At 33.8% G+C, this 23,603-nt stretch overlaps 1 protein-coding gene across 5 annotated transcripts in view; it reads left to right on the top strand.

Annotated features, from left to right (window-relative positions):
• Positions 1 to 23,603, top strand: part of retn (retained) — a 254,523-nt gene that overhangs the window by 174,303 nt on the left and 56,617 nt on the right. For all 5 annotated transcript variants that reach the window (XM_074176486.1, XM_074176489.1, XM_074176488.1 and 2 more), the window contains exon 4: positions 6,191 to 6,263. In XM_074176486.1, the coding sequence (XP_074032587.1) occupies positions 6,191 to 6,263 (73 nt within the window). The remainder of the gene's footprint in view (positions 1 to 6,190; positions 6,264 to 23,603) is intronic.

The raw sequence follows: 23,603 nt of genomic DNA, 5'->3' as shown, positions 1-23,603 counted from the left end.
AAACATCAATTATAATTTCAAGATAAAGACCTTTCTAGCAAGTGATAGTGCAACGCATAGATATGAGTTACTTGTCCACTTTAATTACAGTACCTAATAGTCATGAGCGTACGAAAAAATATTATGTACCTACTGCTAAGAATAAGTTTTTTTCTGTAATTATCGTTATTTTCTCAAATTACATTACAATATCAAAACTTATTTACTTCAAACATATGATAGAATTGACCGATATTTGATGAAAATCCATGTTAACGTATTCAAAAACACACTTTCATGTGAGATTTCTTCAGAATGACTATTACTACAGCTTGTTGAATCTAGAAAGAGACTTGAGAATTATCTCTCTTTCTCACCCCCCTCTCTCTCTCCCGCCCTCATATTCTTCTAACGCACGCATCTAGTGGGTGGGATCATAACGGAATTCAGAAAGCTCTTCCTACATTTGACAAGCTGTATCTGACAGATTTCTACTTCCACCCCCCGTTCTGGGTTGACTGCCCTGAGAATATTTCCCATACGGTTACTGTGTGCAGAAGCTAGAATCTCATCCATCCACCCCAACTCATCCCTGAGTGGACCTCATCCTGCTGATAAGCACTTCAGCAAGATGGACATCTGACCTCCAGCGGTCGAAAGTCAGCCTTTAGGTGCTTTCACTTTCCTGATCTGTTTATTTTATTTGTCGTGATTTTACTGAATGTAATGTAGACAGATTTCTACACGATAAATTCATCAACTCAACTGTTTACCTTTCTAAGAAGAACCAATAAAACTGAAGAGTAATGAAAACAATTTTTACCTGAGCCACCTACTTTTAAGATCTATCATAATTACCAATTTCGTCTTGCAATGGATAGATAGATAGATTTATTAGTTCTTTGTGCTACATTATGTAGATGGGACTTGTCATATTTCTCAGGTATAATATAAATGTGTGATATTATAAGATAAAAATAATATGACACACATTGTAAAACAAACATATATATACATATTAAAATATAAGTATATTAAAATATAAGTGAAATAGATAAATAAAAAACATGTTACGATATATACGTCAAAATGCCAGTGTTCTGACATTACCAACTTCAAGTATGAATTCATCTATTGTGTAGAAACCTTCCTCTCATAGAAACACTTTCAACTATTTTTTTAAAACTTGAGGTGGCAGTGTCTTCATATCGCATGGCAGTATATTAAACAGACGGATACCAGCAAACATACGAAGGGAACAAATCAAATATATTTGAACATTGAGTCAAAACAAATTTTGAATTGGTCTTTCCATTCAAAAGACTACTTCAATGGTCTTTTATTCTTTTGGAAAAAGTTTTTCCGGTTTGGCCGATATAAAACGTAAGTCAAGAACCACATTCAACTTGTATTCTCCCTATCTATTCGGTCCTGAAGTTTTATTTTTATTGTTTTTGATGAATTTATTCAAATTATTATTTGTTATATAGGCTACGTCCAATTCTTTGCCTTCTCAAAAACGAGCGCTATTATTAGTAGGATCACCAAAATAAGTTAGAGTTACATAATGTTTGGTAACATTTTTAAAACTGGATACGGGGTTTTGTCTTTGAAGTAGAAATCTTGCATTGGAGTTGTATTTTTGTATTATGTTTTTTACTTCACCAGATATAACAGATTCATCCAACATCTGACTCAATTTCCATTTTTTTGCGAATAGTGAAAAATCACTTCATAATGCTACGAAAATATATTATATTATTTTCCATTTACGAGTACTTTTATACAGCTTTATCGGCGCCTATGTTTGTAGACAGAATAATCTTCAAATGTTGTTCCTAATTCGTCTTTGTAGCAAATTGGGCGAGGTCCCTATCAAAACTTCACAATTATTGGATATTTATCGGTGGAAAGACGAATTTCGAATTCCTTTCATGTATTTAAAAAGTAATTTGGGATGTATTATAAATGATTTTTTTCTTGGAATTGTCGATAAAGTTGATAGTCGAAAGTGATCGATGAAAACAAAACGGGCTTATCGGTCATTTTTAGTCGGGTAGTCGTATTAGATAATTTCGAAAATATTGTTTTAATGCTACTAAGTGTGGAGAATCATTTTAAAAACACTCTACTTCATTATATATCTACTGGATATAAATATCCTACCACTTTTGTGGTCTGTACTGAAAGGAATACTGTCACCAGAAACTTATGCAAACAATAGGCATTTTATTATAAGGATTATCAAAATTTTTTGACTTGAATGTAACAATGTATCTGAAATATCGGTTGGAACGCAAAATTTTTTTTTCAGAGATGATTTTTAACATTTTGTCGATATCATTTACACATTTCAATGAAATTATTTTCAGTGAGGTTCATTGAAATTAATAAACCGATGAAGAGCAAATAAAATAATGTGAAACATAACATTTCAAAAGAGGGCAGAAAACCGAATTTTGAAGGCTTTCAAGACGAAGAAGAAGATTATCAAAGAATATCGTTGTTAGTTTTTCATGCAATAAAACAATTTCAATTATATTCCTTCTACCTATTCAATGACTAATAATTTTACCTAAGTTTATGTTAGGTTAGGTTAGGTGTAAATTAGCTAAGTTTAAGTATGAATTAATTCATATTATAAACAATGAGAAATACATTTTGTAAACTCATTTGAAAATACATGTAATAAATGAAATTCACCTGAAATTACCTATCAACTGATCATTAATTACCAGTCAATTTTCAGAATTCTTAAATTTATTGATTTCCAAGCATTACCAAAGATTGAGTTTCAAATTAATTACTAATTTCCAGATTAGAAATGATGGATAATTCTATATTCAATTCTATATTTGATTATTTCCAAGCATTCCGAAAGATTGAAACTTTTGTCTGCCAAGGTTGCAACCAACCTTGGCAACCTTGTCTGCCAAGGTTGGTTGCAACCTTGGCACACGATGGTTCACAAATTGGAAACTAGTCCTATGTTCTCTTTTTCTTCGAGAAATGGTTCACCTGTTTGACCAATATAAAGTTTTGGGAAAGAACCACAAATCCTGATCTATCCGACACTGAAATTTTGTCTTTATTGTTTTCAATGAATTTTCTTAAACTATTATTTGTTAAAATGGTAAATCACGTGTTTTTGTAGGTTTTGGAAATAATCTAGTCAATAATATCTACCTCTGTAACCTTTGTAACGATTTATCGTTTGCTTCAAAATAGGCCTCAGTTTCAGCGATAACCTCTTCATTTGAGCGAAATTTCTCACCGGTGAGCATTTTTTTTGAGGTCTGCGAAGAGCCAGTAGTCGCTGTGGGTCAAATCTGGTGAATATGGTGGATGTGGAAGCAATTCGAAGTTCAATTCATGTAGTTTTGATATTGTTTTGATTGATTTGTGACACGATGCGTTATCTTGATGAAACAACATGTTTTTCTTCGCCATGTGAGGTCGTTTCTTTGAAATTACGACGTTAAAAAAATAATCTATTTCATTTTCGTAACTGTTGCAATGAAAATCTCACAATGTAATGTGATAAATGTTTCCAACGAAGATACGATTTTACTGATACAAAACTGTTTTCATATCTGTTTTGTGAATAATGTGGTCGATGTATCAAACTAGAGAAAACGAAAAAGAATAACTTTCGCTCACAACAAACCTTCATTAACAATATCTCTTTTGTTTGAGACGGGTTATAAATATGATTTGATGTTCATACCAGAGAATAAAAGTAACAGGCTAGTTATATCTGAGGAGGAATAAATATGCATCTGAACGACTATAACAAAAGAAAATTAATAGGAGTATATGTTATAAAGCAGCCCAGTATTATGGCATAGGCGTAGTAATTATGTTTTTCTGGGTCCGATTCTTTGCTCACAATGAAATTGAAAGTTATCCTAGCAGTCTTTCCAAAAGATTCAGTGACATAATCTCACAATTGTTGCATTAAATGAGTATAAGAAACCAGAGTTGCAAAATATTTGGTCCTTCGAGCCGGATCTTATAACATTTCATCGACCGACATTTTGAAGACATCATCGTCGGCCGGTTGAAGTCGATGGTGCCACCGCCGCTGTTCTCCTAATCCCCGGAGGCGGTAGGTCGCATCAATCAAACGCCTGTTAGCGCTCATCAAGAGCGAGGAATCATCGGTACCATTTTCCACCCGAGCCCGTTTGTAAATCGTCAGCAATCAATCTCCTGCGATATAAACCGAGCCATATTGAGCCTAAATTGGACCGAAAACGTCCGTAAATAATGTACGGATAAGAATAATCACCTGTACGATCTTGTATAAGGAGGGTTTTTTATAGTTGAGTGGAGATATTGAGGCGAGATATTGATGAGAGCGTTTTTATTTATTTATTTTTGGTGCTCGGACTTTGATGATGATGTTGACGTTTCGAACGGGGTAGTCATTAGTGGGGTGTTTTTTAATCTAGACCCATTTTTTTACTGTGACCATATGTCTTCGACCTCTTTGGGAGTGTTTATTATTGATAACCACATGTGCAGGATAATGGGTATTTTTCGTATTTATGATATCAATAAAGAACTGTATTTGTGATGAGTTTCTTCAGTGTTTTTACTCGAAGTTAAAGAATTGTCATTCTGTGGAATAGTTAATATTTGAAATGATTTGTTAAATAGATGATTGAGTGTTTTTGTTGCAATGTTATTGAACATGAATTAATTTTTATTAATTCATAATTCAGTACCGTGCAGTGCATTTTTTTAAATGTCCCCCACCCTTTTATTTTTTGAACTGGTCAACTCAAAAAATTAAAATTTTGAATAATGAAATTAATACGTAAATACTTTATTTTGAAGTGAAATTGATAGATGAAACTCAAGATGGCGACATTTCGTAGTAGGTGAAGATATTGACTCCATATTCTAGGGTTGTGAAGTATTCGTCAGGAGTTTCAAAATGATGTATCACAACACCCCCCTTTCCATTTAATTTTTTTTCCCAGATGGCGCCCAGTCGCGATCTGGAAAATTTCATCTGTCAATTTTACTGCAAAATAAAGGATTCATGCATTAATTTCATTATCCCAAATTTCAACTTTTTGAGTTGACTTGTCCAAAAAATAAAAGAGGATGGGTGTTATTAAAGAAATGCCCTGTATATTTGATCCTATTTTTGAGAAGGTAGACCCCAGATCCGAGATATATTAGAGTTTTGGGACAAGATCCCATAAAACACACTTACTATAAGATGTCAACGTGGATTTTAGAGCTTCCATTGAAAAATGAAAATGTTTGATGTAAACCAATATTTTGAAACACCAACTAAAATTATTTGCTTACTTTCATAGTAACGAAAATTCCTATTTTAGTTTTCGAAAATTTCAAAAGTGATCATTACCTCTTCAGTTCACCAGTGTTTGGGAACAAGTGACGTCACAGCGGTCACGTGACGTATATTGATGTTTCAGAGCGAAATTTGGAATGGGATTCACAAAACAAATATTAGTTGTGCTAAAAAATAATAATGAAAGTAATTTTTGGGCTCATAGTAACATCCCTATTGGCAGCATAAATAAAAATATTATCAAAAATGGCATTGATCTATTTTTCAGAAGTTGCCAAATTTCATAATGTTTCGTATAAATGAAGAAGTGTATTTCTATCGAAGGACACTGAACAGGTCGAGACTATCGAACTTTGCAATAATTAAAATTTATTGTCCTCTAGTATTAAAATCGAATTAGGCCTCCGGTCTAATGCGCACTTAATGATTAATTACCGTGGGTTTATTACAGCTTTCTGTTGTCGGAAGGCGTTGTTTGGATTTCGAAATTGCTTTTTACTGTACGTGTTTTATTGGATCCTACGTACTTTCCAAAGTTCAATTTTACCCGCCTTTAATTAACATTTCAAAATTAACTTTTTCCACTATACAGATATTAATTGCCAATCATTCGGTGTTCTTTAATTATGCGTATATACACTGGATTATTTGATGGTCTTCGGGTCATTTATTATAAACATAAACGAACTCGATATAATGCCTATTAGCCCAGTCGAATTAGACATGTAAGGTTACAAAAATTCACAGAGATATAAATAGGGTAAAATGTTTGGAACACCATTATATTTTAAATGCCTTTTTCGTCCATAAACTTTGAATGATTTTTTCAAATGGAATGGAGTTGTGTAAAGTGTATGCTCTAATATATTTTTTTTGTTTCAGTTATACGAGATAAATGACGACCCCAAAAGGAAAGAATTCTTAGATGACCTGTTTTCCTTCATGCAAAAACGTGGTAAGTTGTTTTTGATTTAAAACGCATTTCAGTTAGAAGAATCTTTGTTGTTTTAGTCTAATGTAATTATAAGAAAGTATTATAATAAATAAAAAAAAATTATGGCACTTTTTTATATATAGCTGTTTTTATAATTTTTTTCTGCTTCAGAAAAAAAATATAACGTTGGTCAATATTTGTTCATAACAAATTGTTAAACTAATAAACAATTAAATAATAAATAATTTTTTTTTGCCAAACTATTCAAAAGTGTAAATTATGATTTTTCAAAGCAAAATTATTTCTCAACTAATTATTTAAACAATTGAAATATAAAAAAATCGATTTTAAACAATTATTAAAATTGAGAAAAAATGTTTTAATCATAATTATCTCTAGACAACAAAATAGCAAAAAAAAATTTTCAAAAATATTGAATTTCTCTATTTCTTTAAAACAATTTAATAAACAAATTACGTAAAAAATTTATATCCTATGTTAAAAACTGCCGTTGTTTAATGTGAAAACAGACATAGCTAAATATCAATTGAAAAAAAATTATCAACAATTTTAAGATATTTCATTTTGCAACAGTTATAAAGAATCATAATTAATAAATTAATGAATTTTTATGAACTTTTATCGCAGGATCGTATGAAGTATATATATCAAAAGGGCTCAACGAAGTTTAAAATTTATAGGCCAATTACTTATACCTTTTATCCCATTATTTATACCAACGGAGATTGGGAAAAAATTTGTTAGTTAACAATTGAATAACTTTTTGAAAAATGGTGATAAAACTTTTTTTTCTACTGGACTCGATTCATTCAAGTATTAACAAGATACTAGATTTTTTTCAAATTTTTAAAGTGACATTTTATGTTATAAAAAAATTATTTCTTTTCATAAACTCTCTTCAGCGGCAGCGCGCGCATGCCGTAACAGCCGCGCGGAACCCTATTTTCAACGTCAAATTAAAATTATAAATAATGGAGATAGAGTTTCGGGAGTCGTGACATTTTTATTGGAAACTTCCTCCTCTTTAACGAGCTTTTTCCAAAATTGCTTAAATATTAATATTTTTTGAGTTATTAACCAAAAACTAAATACCATTTTTAAAAATCTTATTTTGTTAATTGCAATTTTTTACCTGAACCAAAATCCTTCAAAAACATTTTTCTATAGAGGTGATTCCGAATCGAATGAGCTGTCGCTCATATTTTTAGGACCTTTATCTCTATTTTTCATGTTTTTGAACTTGTTGATTAGACTTGCACCTTGACTAGACAACGGTATGAATTTTCGAAAACACCCAATATTTAGCAGCTACATATGCAAAGTATATGCTGTGTTTTACAGGGAAGTCATAAAAGTCTATAAACATAACAACAACTTCAAAATGAATATTTTATTAAAACAACGATAAAAATAAAATAAAAACAACAATAAAAATTAATTGGCGCTCCGGGGCGACTTCATTGATTCCAGTGGCGCATTTGCTTTTTCAGCTGCAGGAAAAACCTGCAGCACCACATCATCTGAATGTCCTTTCTCTTATAAAACAAAATGTAGGGTGTCTCCAGAGGCTCCAATAAATTCAATGCATCGCCAGAACACTTCGTGATACGACTATCGTCAAACTTAAACCAGTCCGTTTCTTCTTTGACCAAGGCGTAATAATGACCAAATTCAACGCCAGAACCATAGTGAACAATGACTGCATGAATATTATAATAGTGGTCTGCTAGGTTGAAATGTTCATCTATTTTGAACCTTCCAAAGAGTCTTGTTGAGTCTTGTTTAAAAATCATCAGTGTTATCAATAGAACAAAACAATCTGAATTTGACTAGTTTTTAATATTTTCGATTGATTTGTCTGATATTCGAAACAACTGAAGTTCCTAAAATATTACATTCTAAAAATATCTAGTTGAACACATTATGAAAACAAAAGTAAAAATCCTTGAATTCCATTAATGTACGACGCAAAAAAGGTAAACCTTGTGGTGGTGATCTCTTTCACGTCGTAATATGTCTATATAAACTGATTTTATGTGGTTCTTCTGATTGTTGTAGTTTTCAAATACGTTGAAATTCATGCTATTGTTTTAAATCATGCCCTAAATAAAATAACGCCGGCCGCCACTGGTAGCTAAGAGCGCGCGAACGTAGGATGTACGCTGCCGTTCTAGATGTCAAGTGGAAGTTACAGTGCGGTACGCGAAGCGATCTAGGAAGGCGATAGTCATTCGAGTAATAGTTGAAGTTTTAGTCGAAGTGTTTGTTGTAATAAAAGTGAAATAAAGTTTGATTATTGTTCAGTGTAGTCAATTATTGGCAAACCCACGGGTAAAAACGTAACACTATAAACGTCAGGTTAATACAAACGATTACCGACAGATTCGAAATGAAAGAAAACTCAGAACGTTACATGAGTACAATTCCATATTTCAAAATTGCTCAAATCAAACTACAAAGCAAAAGCATGTTTATCCACTTCACGTAAAGCGTCAGAATTTTGGAACACTTCCCTATAATGAGAAATTATATTATTAAACCAAATAAGTAAATGGGCGTGTGAGATTTGGGCTCACTGCTCCATATTTTCGCGGCCCAAATGGCTCGCGAGTTGGGGATTAACTCAGATGGTAGGATTTATGTAGAAATAATAATGATAGAAACATTCCCTTCAACAATGTTACGTTTTTTCAAAAATATAATCTAACAAGCCAGATCATTAAAGTGCTGTGCACTTAGGTTAAAATTTGGAAAATAAAACATTTTCAGAAATTAGTATTTTTGATAATTTGGCTTTTGACAATATAGTGAAGTTACACATATACATTACAATATTTTTTTGTATCGAACCATGCAGATGGAATTGAATTTCATCAAAGAGTGTGAAAATCAGGGCCCAGGATTGTTTCTGAGCTATTTTTCGGATTTTTCAGAAGCAGTTTATGGTTTGCAGGTCTTTATGTCTGAAGTTTTGCCTACAACTGCGATACACATTGTCAAAGACGACACATTATCAAGACTCTTTTTTTTGTCGTGGCCTTGAAGATTTCATACAATTATATATTCGTGTATTTCCAGATCAGACAACAAATGTATGAACGCACATTTACTCCTCACATGGAACTCGGGATTTTCTCAACGGATCGTAACTCCCACGCCTGTCACGTCCGATCAAATCAAATTAGGTCCCAATAAAAAATACCGCTGAATCACCGTGTTTACAAGCACTCACCGTGTTGGATGACTCGGTGAATTTTAGGAAGAATTAAACGGTAGCGATACAGACCCGAGTCTTCGTTGTTTTTTCATTCCTCCTGTGTTTGACGGTCTATAATTCAGTAATGACTTAATGATAGGTCCCCTGTATTTGATACGGGCTACTTATACAGAGATTGCCTTAATTTCGTGTTTACCTGTTGCGGGCTGCTGTATTATTTTATCTCCGATCTTTTCTTGGTGGCGGCTTGATTTATTGCATTTTAAAGAGCTTCAACGGAGTGTTTCGGGAAATAGTGTCACTGTTATTAGAAGGTTATTAGGATAAAAGTGGCGGGGTCTCTTTTTTTGCGGAACGAGACTAATATCAAAGATATTAATTTTTTGTATTTTTTGTGTTGAAATATCGGTCGAATCGGCGCCGCATTTGAAACGTCCTTCAGCAATCTGTTCAATCGATGATGAGTATTTGAAATGAAATTCATGTGTTGAAAAATAAATCGCGAATGGGTGAGCTGAAAGAAATCCTAGGATATGGATTCAATTAACACATTTCACGCCAATAATCGAAAATATGAAGCCTATAGAAGATATCTCTCATACCAACCATCGCAAAAATCATTGAAAAACTAGTTAAAAAACGACTACTTGGATTCATTTCATCAGTGGAAATCAATTCGGCGTCCAAAATAATAAAAATACGCACTATGCTAATTTCTCATTTCTGAATAATGTTTATTCTGAGTCGGTAAAAAGACTGCCGCAGTATTTTCTGACCTGTTAAGGGAATCTGACTGCGTTGATCACAAAATACTGCTGAGGAAGCTCCAACGTTACGTATGCAGAGAACTAACTCACGAATGATTAGTTTCCTACTTAATGGGACGGACGCGAATGGTCAAAACAACTCAACTTTAAAAAAATAGGGAAATTAATTCTGGAGTTCCACAAGGTTCTGTGTTGGGTCCCATTCTTTTCTTATTATATATCAATGACCTCAACAAGCTTAATATTTCTAGGAAGTTCACCTTATTTGCAGATGACACTACCATACTTTGGAATAATAAAAATACTTGTGAGTTGCTCAAAATAATCCCTGCCGACTCAGAAAAAGTTAAAGATTGGTGTGATTTAAACATTTTATCCTTCAACTCAACTGAAACAAATTTAATATAATTCAGATGCTCAATCAACGAACTGAATTTCTAGGAGCGTTCATTGACCAGAATTTAAAATGTTTAAATCAGGTAGAACAACTCATTAGAAAAGTCTTCTCTGGCTGTTATGCGGCTAGAGAGATTTATAAAGAATTGGGGTTCAGCACTGCAAATATGGCGTACTATGCACTCATAGATTCTCACTTACGCTACAAAATACCGTTTTAGGGAGCATGTAGTCCAATTTTATTCAAAAGTCTACTAATTTTACAGAAAATTGCAATAAGGTGTATATGAAACCTTAAACCAAGAGGTTCCTGTAGAGCCTTTTTCAAAAAACATAATATTCTAACGGTAACTGCATTATTTATACTAGAATCTGTGTGTTTAATAAATAAGCATATATTAAATTTTGCTCCATCTCTTCCCATTATAACACCCGAAACAGCAGACACACTTTGAAACTCACTGTGTCAACTAAAAACATTACCAGAGACTCCATATTTCACAACGGTGGAAAAATGTACAATCATTTGCCTATGGACATAAGATCTGCCAATATAAATGACTTCCAATTCAGAAAGTTAGTCAAACAATTTCTACCTGATAGATCCTATTATACTTTGGATGAATATTTCAATGATAGCTTTCAACTGACTTACGTATATTTTTTATCTTTACTTATTAAGGAGCTCCTAAGTTGTTACTTTTTATGTCTACTCTTTTATATCCTTCATTTTAACATAGTTTGTACCCATTTCATTTGGTATGTATTGCATTTTTTTAAGTATTTACTACCCAAGCTTTGTCTACAAGATTATGTCTTATGATAATAAAGCATACTATTATTATTATTATAATTATTAGTAGTAGTAGATACGAACGTTGGACTGAACAAGGAAATTAATGCTATAATTATACATTAATCTGTTGAATAAATCGATTTTATAACAAAATAAACGCATATGTGTGACAGAGAGATCTGAGCAAACTGGTCGTACGGTGGAAGAAGACGCAGCATTGCAACTGTGCGCGGTGCGTCTCTCGGATGAAAGAAAGTGCACACGCTATCTGTTCGTATAATTGTGGGAGCAACTGGCTAAAATTAGGACTACAGTTCTTCATTAGCGACAGAAGTGTTGACGAGTATCTAGAAGATACTGTAAAAATAATATTTTTTGGCTAATAAACGTCGAAAATCTAGAAAAAGCCATTGGTGCAAATTCGTCAACAAAATTTTTGTAATAATATATTTGACTGAAACAAATTCAAGCAATGAATTTCACTATATGGAATGTCATTCTTTCATCACCAATAAAATTGAAGATTTACTTACAATTATATAACTGTTTCATTCATTATGATTTGATATTGTACTTGTATTTAATTTATAGTTTGCATGGAATCACCGCCAGAAAGATATTTGCACATTTCTTTAACAAAGCTGAAAAAGGTTTTAGAATTCTACAATCATATTTAGTGATTTCATTTCAAAATTATTTCAAAGATAGCATTGTACATTTGTAGTTGTAGAAGTGATGAGCATTATAAAGAAATGGAGTTGCCAATGTTCGTTCTTCTTTCCAATTATCTCTTAATTTATGTTCGGAGAAATTTCAGAATACAAAATTTTATTGTCGAAAGATTTGTCCTGCTGCTCTGAAACAAATATTAATTTCCGAAAATAATAATGTACAGAATATTTTATTTAACGTACAAACGGAGAAATGTCAGACTGTTGATTTAGAAAAATATGACGATTTATTATTGAACCAAAAATAACTGATTGACAAGAGTTTGAATTTTGAAAAGCATTTATAAAAAGTTCAATGCAACATTAAAACGCATAAAATGATTTTCAAAAAATTCAGCAATGCAATCATGAATCCCAGCATTCCCAAAAATTGTATATGAACATAGTTTGTAGTACCAACATAAACAAACAGTTCATTTATAAAAATATATACAGGGTGGACTATACTAAGGATATTTTGTCCTTCGTTTCGAAGATACGAAGCGAAAAAGAATTTCGACAATAGCAATTTACCAAAAATTACATGTAGTTTCTCAATCTACAAGAACTATTGAAAATGACTATCCCCCGCAAGAATCCAATCTTTCAAAAACACCAGGATTGTTTCTGATTGCATTACACCCAGCAAATTGAATGTCTGCAGCTGTTTGTAGTAATCAGAAAGTTGTTTATAATGTTAAAATTACCAAAATTGTTATTGAGGATTTTTTTCGCCCTATATTTTCGAAACAATAGTCTAAGAAATAGTTCCATAATATTTTGCCGCATGTTTAATAAACACCCTGTAAATTTTTATACTGAAATATTCGATATTGTTACCTAAGTTCAACAATGTAGTGTCTCTCTACTGCATTATTTTTTAACAGCTTTGCCTTATTGTCAAAAATGAACTATATTGCTTGCTGATGACTTGGCCAATAACAAAAAATATATCAAGCATCGCTTCATCCCTGATCTATATTTAAAAGTCAAGGGTGAATCTTGCCCTGACAGAGCATTTGGAAAATAGGGTTCAAAATATGCACATCTATCTAAAAAGTTCGTATTAAAGTTCATTACTTCTGCTACTCTTCTATTATTTATTGTGAAATGAGATGAAATCAAAAACGACTTTTACAAAGAATTGTTCCCCTTGCAATTCAAATATTCAATTAGCCTTTGTGGTATCCAAAATTATGAACAAATCATTAACTCCTTAACTTTGCTGCACTTGTCGAATCTATCAACTTCTTTGTGTAATGATCTATTCTGAAACTCATTATCCAGCCTTTTTCGGCCGACATCACACTGCGAAGCAGGTACTACCAAGTACCAGATTTTCTGGTACTTGCTATTATTCCATTTTCAAGCTCGAGGGTGAAATCGAAAATTCCCGGAACTCGGGTTTGCAAATACAAATTATTTTATGGCGTTGATCTGGGATTACGGTCGGAAGGCGTTTGTATCAAAAAAGGATCTGTCCTGCTTTTTTTGTCTGGATTCCGGGGTTGTAAATTACATGTCGAAGTTGATACAGCAATGCGTTGTATCGATAATAAAGTCAATTGAGGGTCTGTTATGGAAGATACAATAAGACAAGATTGATCTGTTCTGTGATTTCCTAGAAGAGTGACTGAAACTTTATGGGCGGTGATTTATAATTGATGGTTTGTTTTTCGGTGGTTGAAGATTTCATAAAAGCAGTGTCAGTGTCTAATTTCTATTATAGTCTAGGATCCCGCTGCAGAATCACTACGTCCATAGCGTAGTTAACCAAACTCAGATTTTTACATACATTTACGACAGGGTGCCAGTCAAAATGTTGCCACAAATATCTTCAAAATCGGTTTTTCATTGTCAAACATAACTGAAACATTTCAGATAAATTTCCAGCTAGGTTAGGTGTACCACAAAGATCGAATCTAGGTCCACTTCTGTTCATAATTTTCATCAATGATTTACCGTCAGTTCTGAAACATATAGATTGTTTTCTTTTTGTTGATGATTTTAAACTCTTCAGATTGGAGTTTGAAGAATAAATGTAAGAGTTCCACTCTATTGTCGCAACTCAGTACTCGCTTTCATCATCACGAGATGATTTATCGCTGTTTCAACCTTCTTTCATCCAAATAATGAAAGAACTCATTTGAAACGGAATGAAATTTTCATTATCATGAAAACGAAAAAAATACGCTAAGGTTAGTTAATAAAATAGTTAAGAAAGATACAACGAATCACCAAAAAACTTACATTAAACTGCTATCCAGCAGGAACGATGAAATGTATGTGAAAATTTGAGTTTGATTGACTACGCTATGAACGTAGTGATTTTGCGGCGGGATCCTGTACTATTACTTTATTTCTTAATAAATTGTTGATATTCAACGAGGTTATGTTAAGGTCAATTTTGAGAAACAAACTTTTGGATTATGGGGTGCTGAGGTTTCAAAAACATCTTTTTTGTGATAACTTTGGCGAGAAGTTTGGTATGTTTCTGAACGTTTTTTTGAATAATTTTTTATTGTTGCGAAATTTGCAGCGATTTATTTCGAAGAGAAATTGTGATACGCCGCTGCGTATCTGTGACTTCATTGATTCAACTGAATATTTTTGTTTGATGCGGAACCCGACATATCTAATTGAACGATTTTGTTACACAGTGTGATCTGGAGATTCCAACCACTCGGAATATCTTTCATCAACTGGTTTTGATTTGGGAAAAATCAGTGATTCGAATTTTCGGTTTTTATCAAAAAAATATAAACTGTATTGTCACTTTTTATAATCAAACTCTCATTTACCCATGTTAAAACACTGAATATTTCTGCTCCTTTATTAGATGTATGTAATGAATGTTTTATATCGCATTCCGTTTTCGAAAATTCTATATTTATACAGAAAATGTGCGGCCTGTCTGGAAATTGTCCTAATTATATCGTGACCAAAGGAATCGTGTAGTTATTAAATTTATTAAATTGCTGGCAGTTGTTTTCACTTCTCGGAAAGAATCGCGGGTCGCCATGCCGCGACTGCATCTGTTATTCGTCAGTGCCGTATCGAAAAATTTTTCGGCAAATTTTCCGCGAACACGGTAAATTCACTCGAAAATCGAACCGTCATTTTTTGTTGCTTCTTATTGAATTTTCATAGACAATTGTCTGTGCCAATTGTCAATATTAAAAATGAATGCAATGAAATTTTTTTTGAACACAAATATTCAAAAACCAACCTCAAAACGGTCAAACATAATTCATTCGTGGTGTCCCAATGTCATTTCAAAAAATACAATTGCAAGAAATTTTTTCAATGTTATTACACTTTAAGCTTTTTGTTACGAACGAGGAGTAGTTGCAAGTGTTGATAATGTCCCCTGAAATGATGACAAAACGTCAACTTTCAAAGAATACACAACGTATGCACTCCCAGAAAAACATTGTTAAATATATAAAATTCAGTTTGTTGGAAAATGAGTTCATAAAAATGAAATGGTAAATAAAGAACCACTACCTTTATCATTCACAATTGGATTGCAATTGAGGAGCCACTTGTTCTCTTTCTATCTGGTAACGAAATATACATTTCCGTATATTTGGACCTCTACAGTCTATACTATGTCCATCTAAGCTACGGAGTGATCTCCCAGACAAGGCTGCTTGTACGGAGTCGCACTAAGGAACGACCGAAATTTTATTTTATTTTTTTAATATATGCGGCTGGGTATAGGACATTTTTCAGGTGGAGTATAGGGTCACAAATCAGCAGTTCCTTGCTTTGATCAGGCATCTATCTTTGTTTGGGTTGCTTTGTTGTTGGATGGATATAGTTTAGACTGTAAGGCTGAAGAATACTTTTTGGATCTTGTAATCAATGTTGTACGTGCAGCAACTTGTGGAGAACCTGTTCAACTTGCCCTATATACTTTTGTTCATTGATGACAAGCGGCATTTCTCTAGAGTTATTTTGGATCAATCATTCATTCCTTTCCTTTTTTGTCCGGAGCCTAGTCCGCAGAAGATCTGAAGGACTATACAAATTTTAGCTGTTCTCTGATCGTTAGTAACTTCCTGTTGTCTATTCATGATTTGTCTTCGTTAACTTTTCTAAATGGTCCCCGCACGAGTTATTTTCTATCGGGTATTTATTTGAAACTCTCTTTGTTTTTTACCATTTTCATTTGTAACAAAATGTAATGTATAAGTTTGAAACTGTAGTATTGATGTCCTGATAACAGGTTAACCCTGTTTTGATTTTCAAGTTCTTAATTACGTTTCCGTATAACCCTGAAGGTTAGGTTAGGTTGGGTCTAAGGGTCTTGCTCTCTGCAATATCTCAGGATTGCACCCTTGGTGTTTGTTTTTTTTGGCGCATTGTTTTGAATCATGTACTGAAAAGTTGATGTAGTTGATGCTGAAGTTGTTCTCACTCAGCATTTGCGTTGTTTCCGCTTTATCTCTCGGCGAAGTAAGCCTTAGTCTTCTTATTTCTCAGCCATTGGGAAATCGATAAATTGTAAACTCCCACGTAAATCAATCTATTGAGTTTCTCGACGCGTATTTTGCTGGCCATGTCATCATCAGAAGATGATGAGAGCTTTGGTCATTTTCTGATGATGCTAATATGGTCACTGAAACGCGTATCGGGCGACAGTGGTCTAGTTCTAGTGTGTGGAAAAGTATTTACGATATACATTGTCCAAACTAACATCATTAGTTTATACTGCCAAAAATACGAAGTATGAATTAAAATGTTTGATTTAAATATACTTCGCAGGTTTTTCAAATACTCAACTGGTACTTGAAGAAAAGCCATGCAATATTTCAAAAATACTGTAATAATAATAATAATAATAATAAACATTTACGAATTCACAACCAGTTTTACCATTCAGTAATGATTCTTCAAGTGTATCTGAAATCATCATTAGACATGTCTGAAGATAATTTTGTATAATGAAACAGATTCCTCATAGTCTCTCCAAAATACTGGTGATATTGGAGTTGAATATTAAAGATATGCTATATGATGCTGGTATATGGTGTACCTGTCGGTTTGGCCTATGTATTTCGTATCACAAGAATTGTAAAATAGTTTATAAACCACTTTTCTTTGTTGGTTGAAAGAAGGTAATGATGCATAACTACAGTCTATATCACAAAGAAAATATCAGAAATGACATGTTTGTTGTTTTATACGATAAACAATGCTGATTCCACCACTGCCGTTGCTTTCTCACGGTCACTTATTTGTCCATTCATCTCTTCCGCGAAATCGAAAAATCGCACCTGATGATGAATCACACTTTTCATCCCGATTAGTCAGAATAATCGAAATTTGAATAATCGATTCGGAATGTTTTTCGATGATAATTCGCAGTTCTAAAACAACTCTCTCTGTCTCTCTCTCGTTCACTCTTCCTCTTTCCGAAAACACATGTTTCGTTTAATTTTATTGGGATCGTTTATATCAAACTGCCGCATTTATAATCCAGATGAAGAGGACCGCTTTGAATAAATATTTAGAGAAGGCGATTACCACTTTTAATTAACAAGAACTAGACAGTTACGGAATTTGATGATTCAAATAAAACACCGGTGAACCGTGCCCAGATTTGCGTTTTGAGTCACGATCTCGTCGTCGGTTTTGAATGATTATAGATTTATTATTTTTCACTGTATTCATGAGTTTCTTTGAAAAGAGAGTTTTTAATGTACATATTTTTGACGAATTTTAATTAATAAGCGAGTGATATCCTTTTCAAGTTCACAGAATACTATACTTTCTTCATGAATTTACTAGCTGTTGATTATAAATTGATAGATCAGTAGTTGAGAAAAGCTTACTTGTCAAACTACGCTTCGAGCTCACGAGGATTCTGCATACGTGACGTCATAATATGGCAAGAGCTGTTGCGCTTTGTCTCTGTGTGGCATAAGGGTTTGCTGGCCAAACTTCGATGCTATGGCTTGTCAAATCATTTATGTCTATGGCTCTCCAGCTTCCTGAAACAACATTCCCTGCAAGTGGCCGTCGCTGGATATCTCTCGAATACTTTTACGCTGGTGCTCCCCAAGGATCCGCATTGTCTCCAACCCTCTTTTTATTGTATATCAACGACTTATTGGAAAAACAAAAATCCATGATCTTGAAAGCATAGAATAAAGTTTTCAAGGTCGAAGTTTCTTTGAAATCACTACTGTTACGTGCAATTAATCCGTACAAACGACAGGAGGAGGTTACAACTTTATCGATATGCCTATTAAATGATAGTGCAGTGTCAAATGTGAAGCCAAGATCAGTAAATGTTTCTGGTCTCACCAGGAACACTCACCAGGAATAATCAAAGATCAAGATGTTCGTTTTTGAACTGTAGGACATGACCTTACATTTATCCGGGTTTAGCGACAAGTTATTTCGATAACACCATTTTACAACCCGTCCTACGTTTGCTGAGAGGTTCACACAATCATCAATGTTCTCAACAAGGCAGTGTAGTTTTAGATCATCGGCATACAAAAGGAGATATACATCTATAACATCTGCAATATCATTAATGAAGATATTGAAGAGCAACGGTCCCAGACTTGACCCTTGTGGAACACCGGAAGAAGCACTATATTCGGTAGATTTCGATCTCGTAGATAGGACTGAAAGAGTGCGATTAAGGATGGAGATCCAAAGGCTACTAGTTTGTTTAGTAGAATGCCATGGTCAAGCCTGCCGAAGGCTTTAGAAAAGTCCGTGTAAATAACATCAGTTTGGGCCGTCAATAGATTCAGCGATATGTTGGGTTACAGTCAGAAGATTGGTGATTGTTGAACGATTTTTCATAAAACCGTGTTGTTTTAATACTTATATTGCAACTTACATTCCGATATATAACTCGCTCCAGCAGAATCTCAAAAACCTTTGCCAAGTTGCAAATGATAGAGATAGACCGATAATTTGAAATATCTCGTCTATCTCCTTTCTTGAAAATGGAACAGACTTTTGATGATTTCCAGATCCTTGCTTTTGTAGCCGATCTTAAGCAGATATTAATTAGTATAGATAGAGGACGAGCAAGCACAAATGCACATTCTTTTAGGATGAAAGCTGAAATGTCATATGGACCAGTGGTCTTTTTAGGCTTGAGCGACTTTAGTGCCTCGTATACTTCGTTTTCAAGAAAGTTATTATTATCAATATCAGAGTTTGGTTGAAAAGGGGAAGAAACGGTATACGATTGTTTGAAAAGATTGGCAAAACCGTTTACGATATTAGACGGCCCCTCCAACAATTGACCTTCAAAATTCAGTACTAGTGATATTTTGGAGCTACCTTGTTTATTATTTATAAATGACCAAAATCTGATGGGATTGATATGTATTTCTTTCTCAGTTTCCACCTAAGAATTTTTTGTATGCCACATCAACATCATGCTTTATTTTTGCTCGAGATGTTTGAAATCTTCAAGGGCCTGCAGATTACACTCACGCTTGTATTTGCGCCAGATTCTGCTTTTAGCCTGCAAATCTCTTATAATGCTTCTATTATACCAGTTCAAATTTGATTCCATCAATCTCCAAATGAAAAAGTTCTCAAACTTTTTCATTTTCAGAACTGCGTTGATGTGGAATAAACTTCCTGAGAACGATTTTCAAATGGATTTAATCTCCAGCGATTCAAATCCAATGTGAATCGCTACTTTCGCACATGCACCGCTCTTAAACTGCCTTAAGGATTTTTCTGTAATGCTTGTGTTCTGTCATTAAAAAAAAGTTATATTTGAGTATTTATTTTTGTTGTTCAATAAGTCCGTTTACATTTTCTGTTTAAACATTCCTCTCAAGAAGTATTCCAGGTTTTAGTGGATGGAAATTCTAGATGCCACTGTTTTTCTTTTGAAAAATGCACTACATTTTGAATGACGTCATAAGTCTCGAAATATGTAAGCTTCATGATTTGTCGAGAACTGTACTTCGTAAGGATTATTACGATCATAGCGAGGACAATTTATGTTTTCCTAAAACGAACTTACTTTTCGTTGCTTCAAAAAATCCATGATCATTTAATTTTTATATTTCTAATAGTTTGTTGAACTTTTGTTTTTCTAATATTATCATGGCTGTTCTTTCCATTACGTTGAACATAATATACACGTTTGGAGTTTTGAATATTTCGAGATTCTATTTATTTTCTCATTCCAGTGTCCATATTTATTGTTATAAATCGTACGTTGAAATCTACGTTTGCTAAATAAATTTTCCTAGTTAAGTCATCAGAAACTCGACACCGAATAAAATATATACCCCTGTCATGGCGCAATCCGACGAAATAATGCATTTTCTATTTATATTGCTGAAGGATGGATATATATATATATAATTAATATTTCGTTTTCATCTGTTCGGGAATCATATGATACTCCGCGAGTTTGAATGTCAGATGGGCCGTGATTGATGAGAACACATTTATAATTAGCGGACACTTCCGGTTTGTTTGTGTTGGCAGCCCTTGCTAGAGCATTCCCGTCACTCACCGGTAATGTCTTATTGCCAACTTCACATGTGTTACATCCACCCCGGTCTAGTAATCGGGTCGATCCGCTACTACTGCTATACAGGGGAATTTTTCATCCGATCATTATTGAAAGAGTTTACTTTTTTGTTCATGATTCTACGTAGAACCGCTATTTTAGATCTGTATTTCATATCAATACTAGCTTACCCGGTAAACGTTGCTTTGCCACATAAATTATTTTTTTCAGACCAATAACACTTACAAGTATAGTTGAAGTAAACGGTATTGTGAATAGTTAAAGGTGTCGGCACCCTCAAAGGCCAAAAAAACCAATACAAAAAAATGGTGCCGCTGCCAACTAATCCACGTGGACTGAAGCGGATAGTATTGGAGAATTTTTACTAACCGAGTTTTATGATTGGCTGAAAAGTCATAAAATTAAATTTGTGTCATGTTATAGTGACGAATAGATATCGGAGAATGCGGGGATGGTTATCGCCGTCGTGTTCAGTTCAAGAACTGATCGCGATTTGTGTGTTGAAATTCGATATTGGTGCAGTTATAATCACTTGAAATTTATATTGTCTGTTTAAAATGTGGCGTCCTTATTGGACAAGTACTAATAGTAATGACGAGTGACGAGAGTGATAACAATGCAGACTTTTTCCAGTGTAGTGATTCCAAAAGCGATGGTGAACAATGCGAAAAAGAGATACCAGTGAATAAGATTCGAATGCATTAATATTGAAACACAAGAGAGTATGTTTCAATGTATATAAGAATCTACATCTCAAGTTTGGTTTCGAGGGAAAGTGGAAGAGCAATTGAATGATGACTTGTCATCATGTAAATTGAACTTCGCCTTTTGTCTTCTTATAATAAGTGAACTGTACATGATTAATTTGATTTGAATGTATTAGAAGATAATAAAGACGATATTATTATTATTATTGAACAAACTATTACAAGCAACATCAGATTTGACCGAAATTCCTTTATCATCTGTACGTAAAATAGTCAAAAACAAACCTTATGAACGCAAGACGCGATGTGATATAGGATTACCGAAACCTGTGGATGTTCATACCATAAAATCATTGAAAAAAACAATATACGACTGTTACAAAAGAAATGAGTTACCTACAATTGAAATTGAATGCTTCGGGGCATAACGTGTGTAAAACAGAATTAGATGAAGAAACAAGGATTTAGATTTAAAATAATAAACAAATGTCGGGCAGTTATGGAAAGCACAAAAATAATGGAATTGCGTAACAAATACTTAGAACTAACTAAATATGGACAAGAACAACGTCAAATTTTCTATTTGGACGAAACTTTGCATGACACTCACGATACCGTTACGAAAGGGTGGACTGTTGGTTCGAGAATGTGTACGCCTAACATGCCTGCAAACAAAGGATCACGACTTATCATTGTTCATTTCGGGGGAAGTAAAGGATGGGTTCCGAATTCTTTGAAATTATGTGGAAAAAAACCTGAGGACTGCAATGTTGACTATCATAAGAACATGGAAGCTAATATTTTTGAGGAATGGTTTGGAAACACATTGATCCTAAATTTGCATGCGAATAGTGTTTAGAATGAATTGACACATCTGTAGGTATAATAGGTATTCGTGGTACCAATATATTTTCACCTCGGAACTTGTCGTTGAAAATGCTGGCTTCGACAACATTTTTCATAAATTTCAAATGACCGATCGCGTGCCGTTGCACAACCGTGATGGATTTAAATCACGGAGCGTTCCAACCTTCACTTTTGAATTATGCGGTGATGTGCCTGGCGAATCCAATGAGCTCAAAACACTGTTGGATAATTCATAGCTTCGGTGGCATCGCAAACTGTATCAACCCTCGATGGATAAATAATAATAGGGCCGGAAACTGTGTAGGCAGTGAGAGAAGGCTTTTTGTGTGAGACAGGAGACCGGCTCCTTACTCCGAGCTGTTTCATGAGTGAGAAGTGACCTGGCGAAAATAACTGATTTATTACCACAGTTAAAAATGATTAACTTACTAAAATGACTATTTAAAAAATAGGGGTTATCTGTATTTTTTAACGCCACATCACAAAAAAAAATCAAAACAAAAAAAATTTTTGGGGTAGAAGACTCACTTAGGGGTATGAAAAATAGATTGAAACCTATGCTCACATCTACCGATCTAACATATGGAATTTCATGAAAATCAGTTAAGCCGTTTCCGAGGAGTATGACACTAACACTATAACACGAGAATTTTATATAATAGAATTATTATTGTCCTCTATTGTATTCTTTTGGGAACCAGCATTAACTTTGGGAGGTTACTAACACTGTACCGATTCTATTACTGTAAAATATTATCTAAAATAAGGTATTCCATTGTATCTTAATGTAACTTATCAAAAATTGATTGTTTCCTGAAATGTAACAAACAGGTCTTAGTTACTATCCATCAGGGCAAGCACGGGATACGTAACTTGGAACATCCACCCTACTCACCAGACCTAGTTCCGTGTAACTTTTTCGTTTCCGATAGGAAGGAAGCATCGAAAGGAGCCAGGTTTGATACAGTGGAAGCTCTACGGTGGAAATTATGTACATGCTTTTAGAAAATGACTTGAAAATTACAATGTTTTGAAGTGTAGTGATAGCAGAGGGAAAAATGATCACACCATATCTCCTGTTATTTTACCACCACACCTCGTATACAAATGGTATTTCAATACTTCAATCATCTCATTACGAATATGAAACGTGACGTTGAACCATCGATGCTTTTTTGTTGTGTGGCATGGCCGTTCTCGATTCGCGTCCTGTTTCTCGTTTTTTTTTGCATGTCCGCCGCCGCAAGATGATGGCGAAGGGACGAACAATCGAGGATCGCAGCCAACCGCGATTACCTACTCCGCGACTGTAATTTCTTACAAAGTAATCGAACGTTTTTGATT

This window comes from Leptinotarsa decemlineata, unplaced genomic scaffold (genome assembly GCF_025532065.1).
Source record: "Leptinotarsa decemlineata unplaced genomic scaffold, Ldec_3_MD MMD2_tig00001719_RagTag_RagTag, whole genome shotgun sequence".
In the NCBI taxonomy this organism is placed as follows: domain Eukaryota; kingdom Metazoa; phylum Arthropoda; class Insecta; order Coleoptera; family Chrysomelidae; genus Leptinotarsa; species Leptinotarsa decemlineata.
This window is presented reverse-complemented; position numbering and strand designations above follow the sequence as displayed.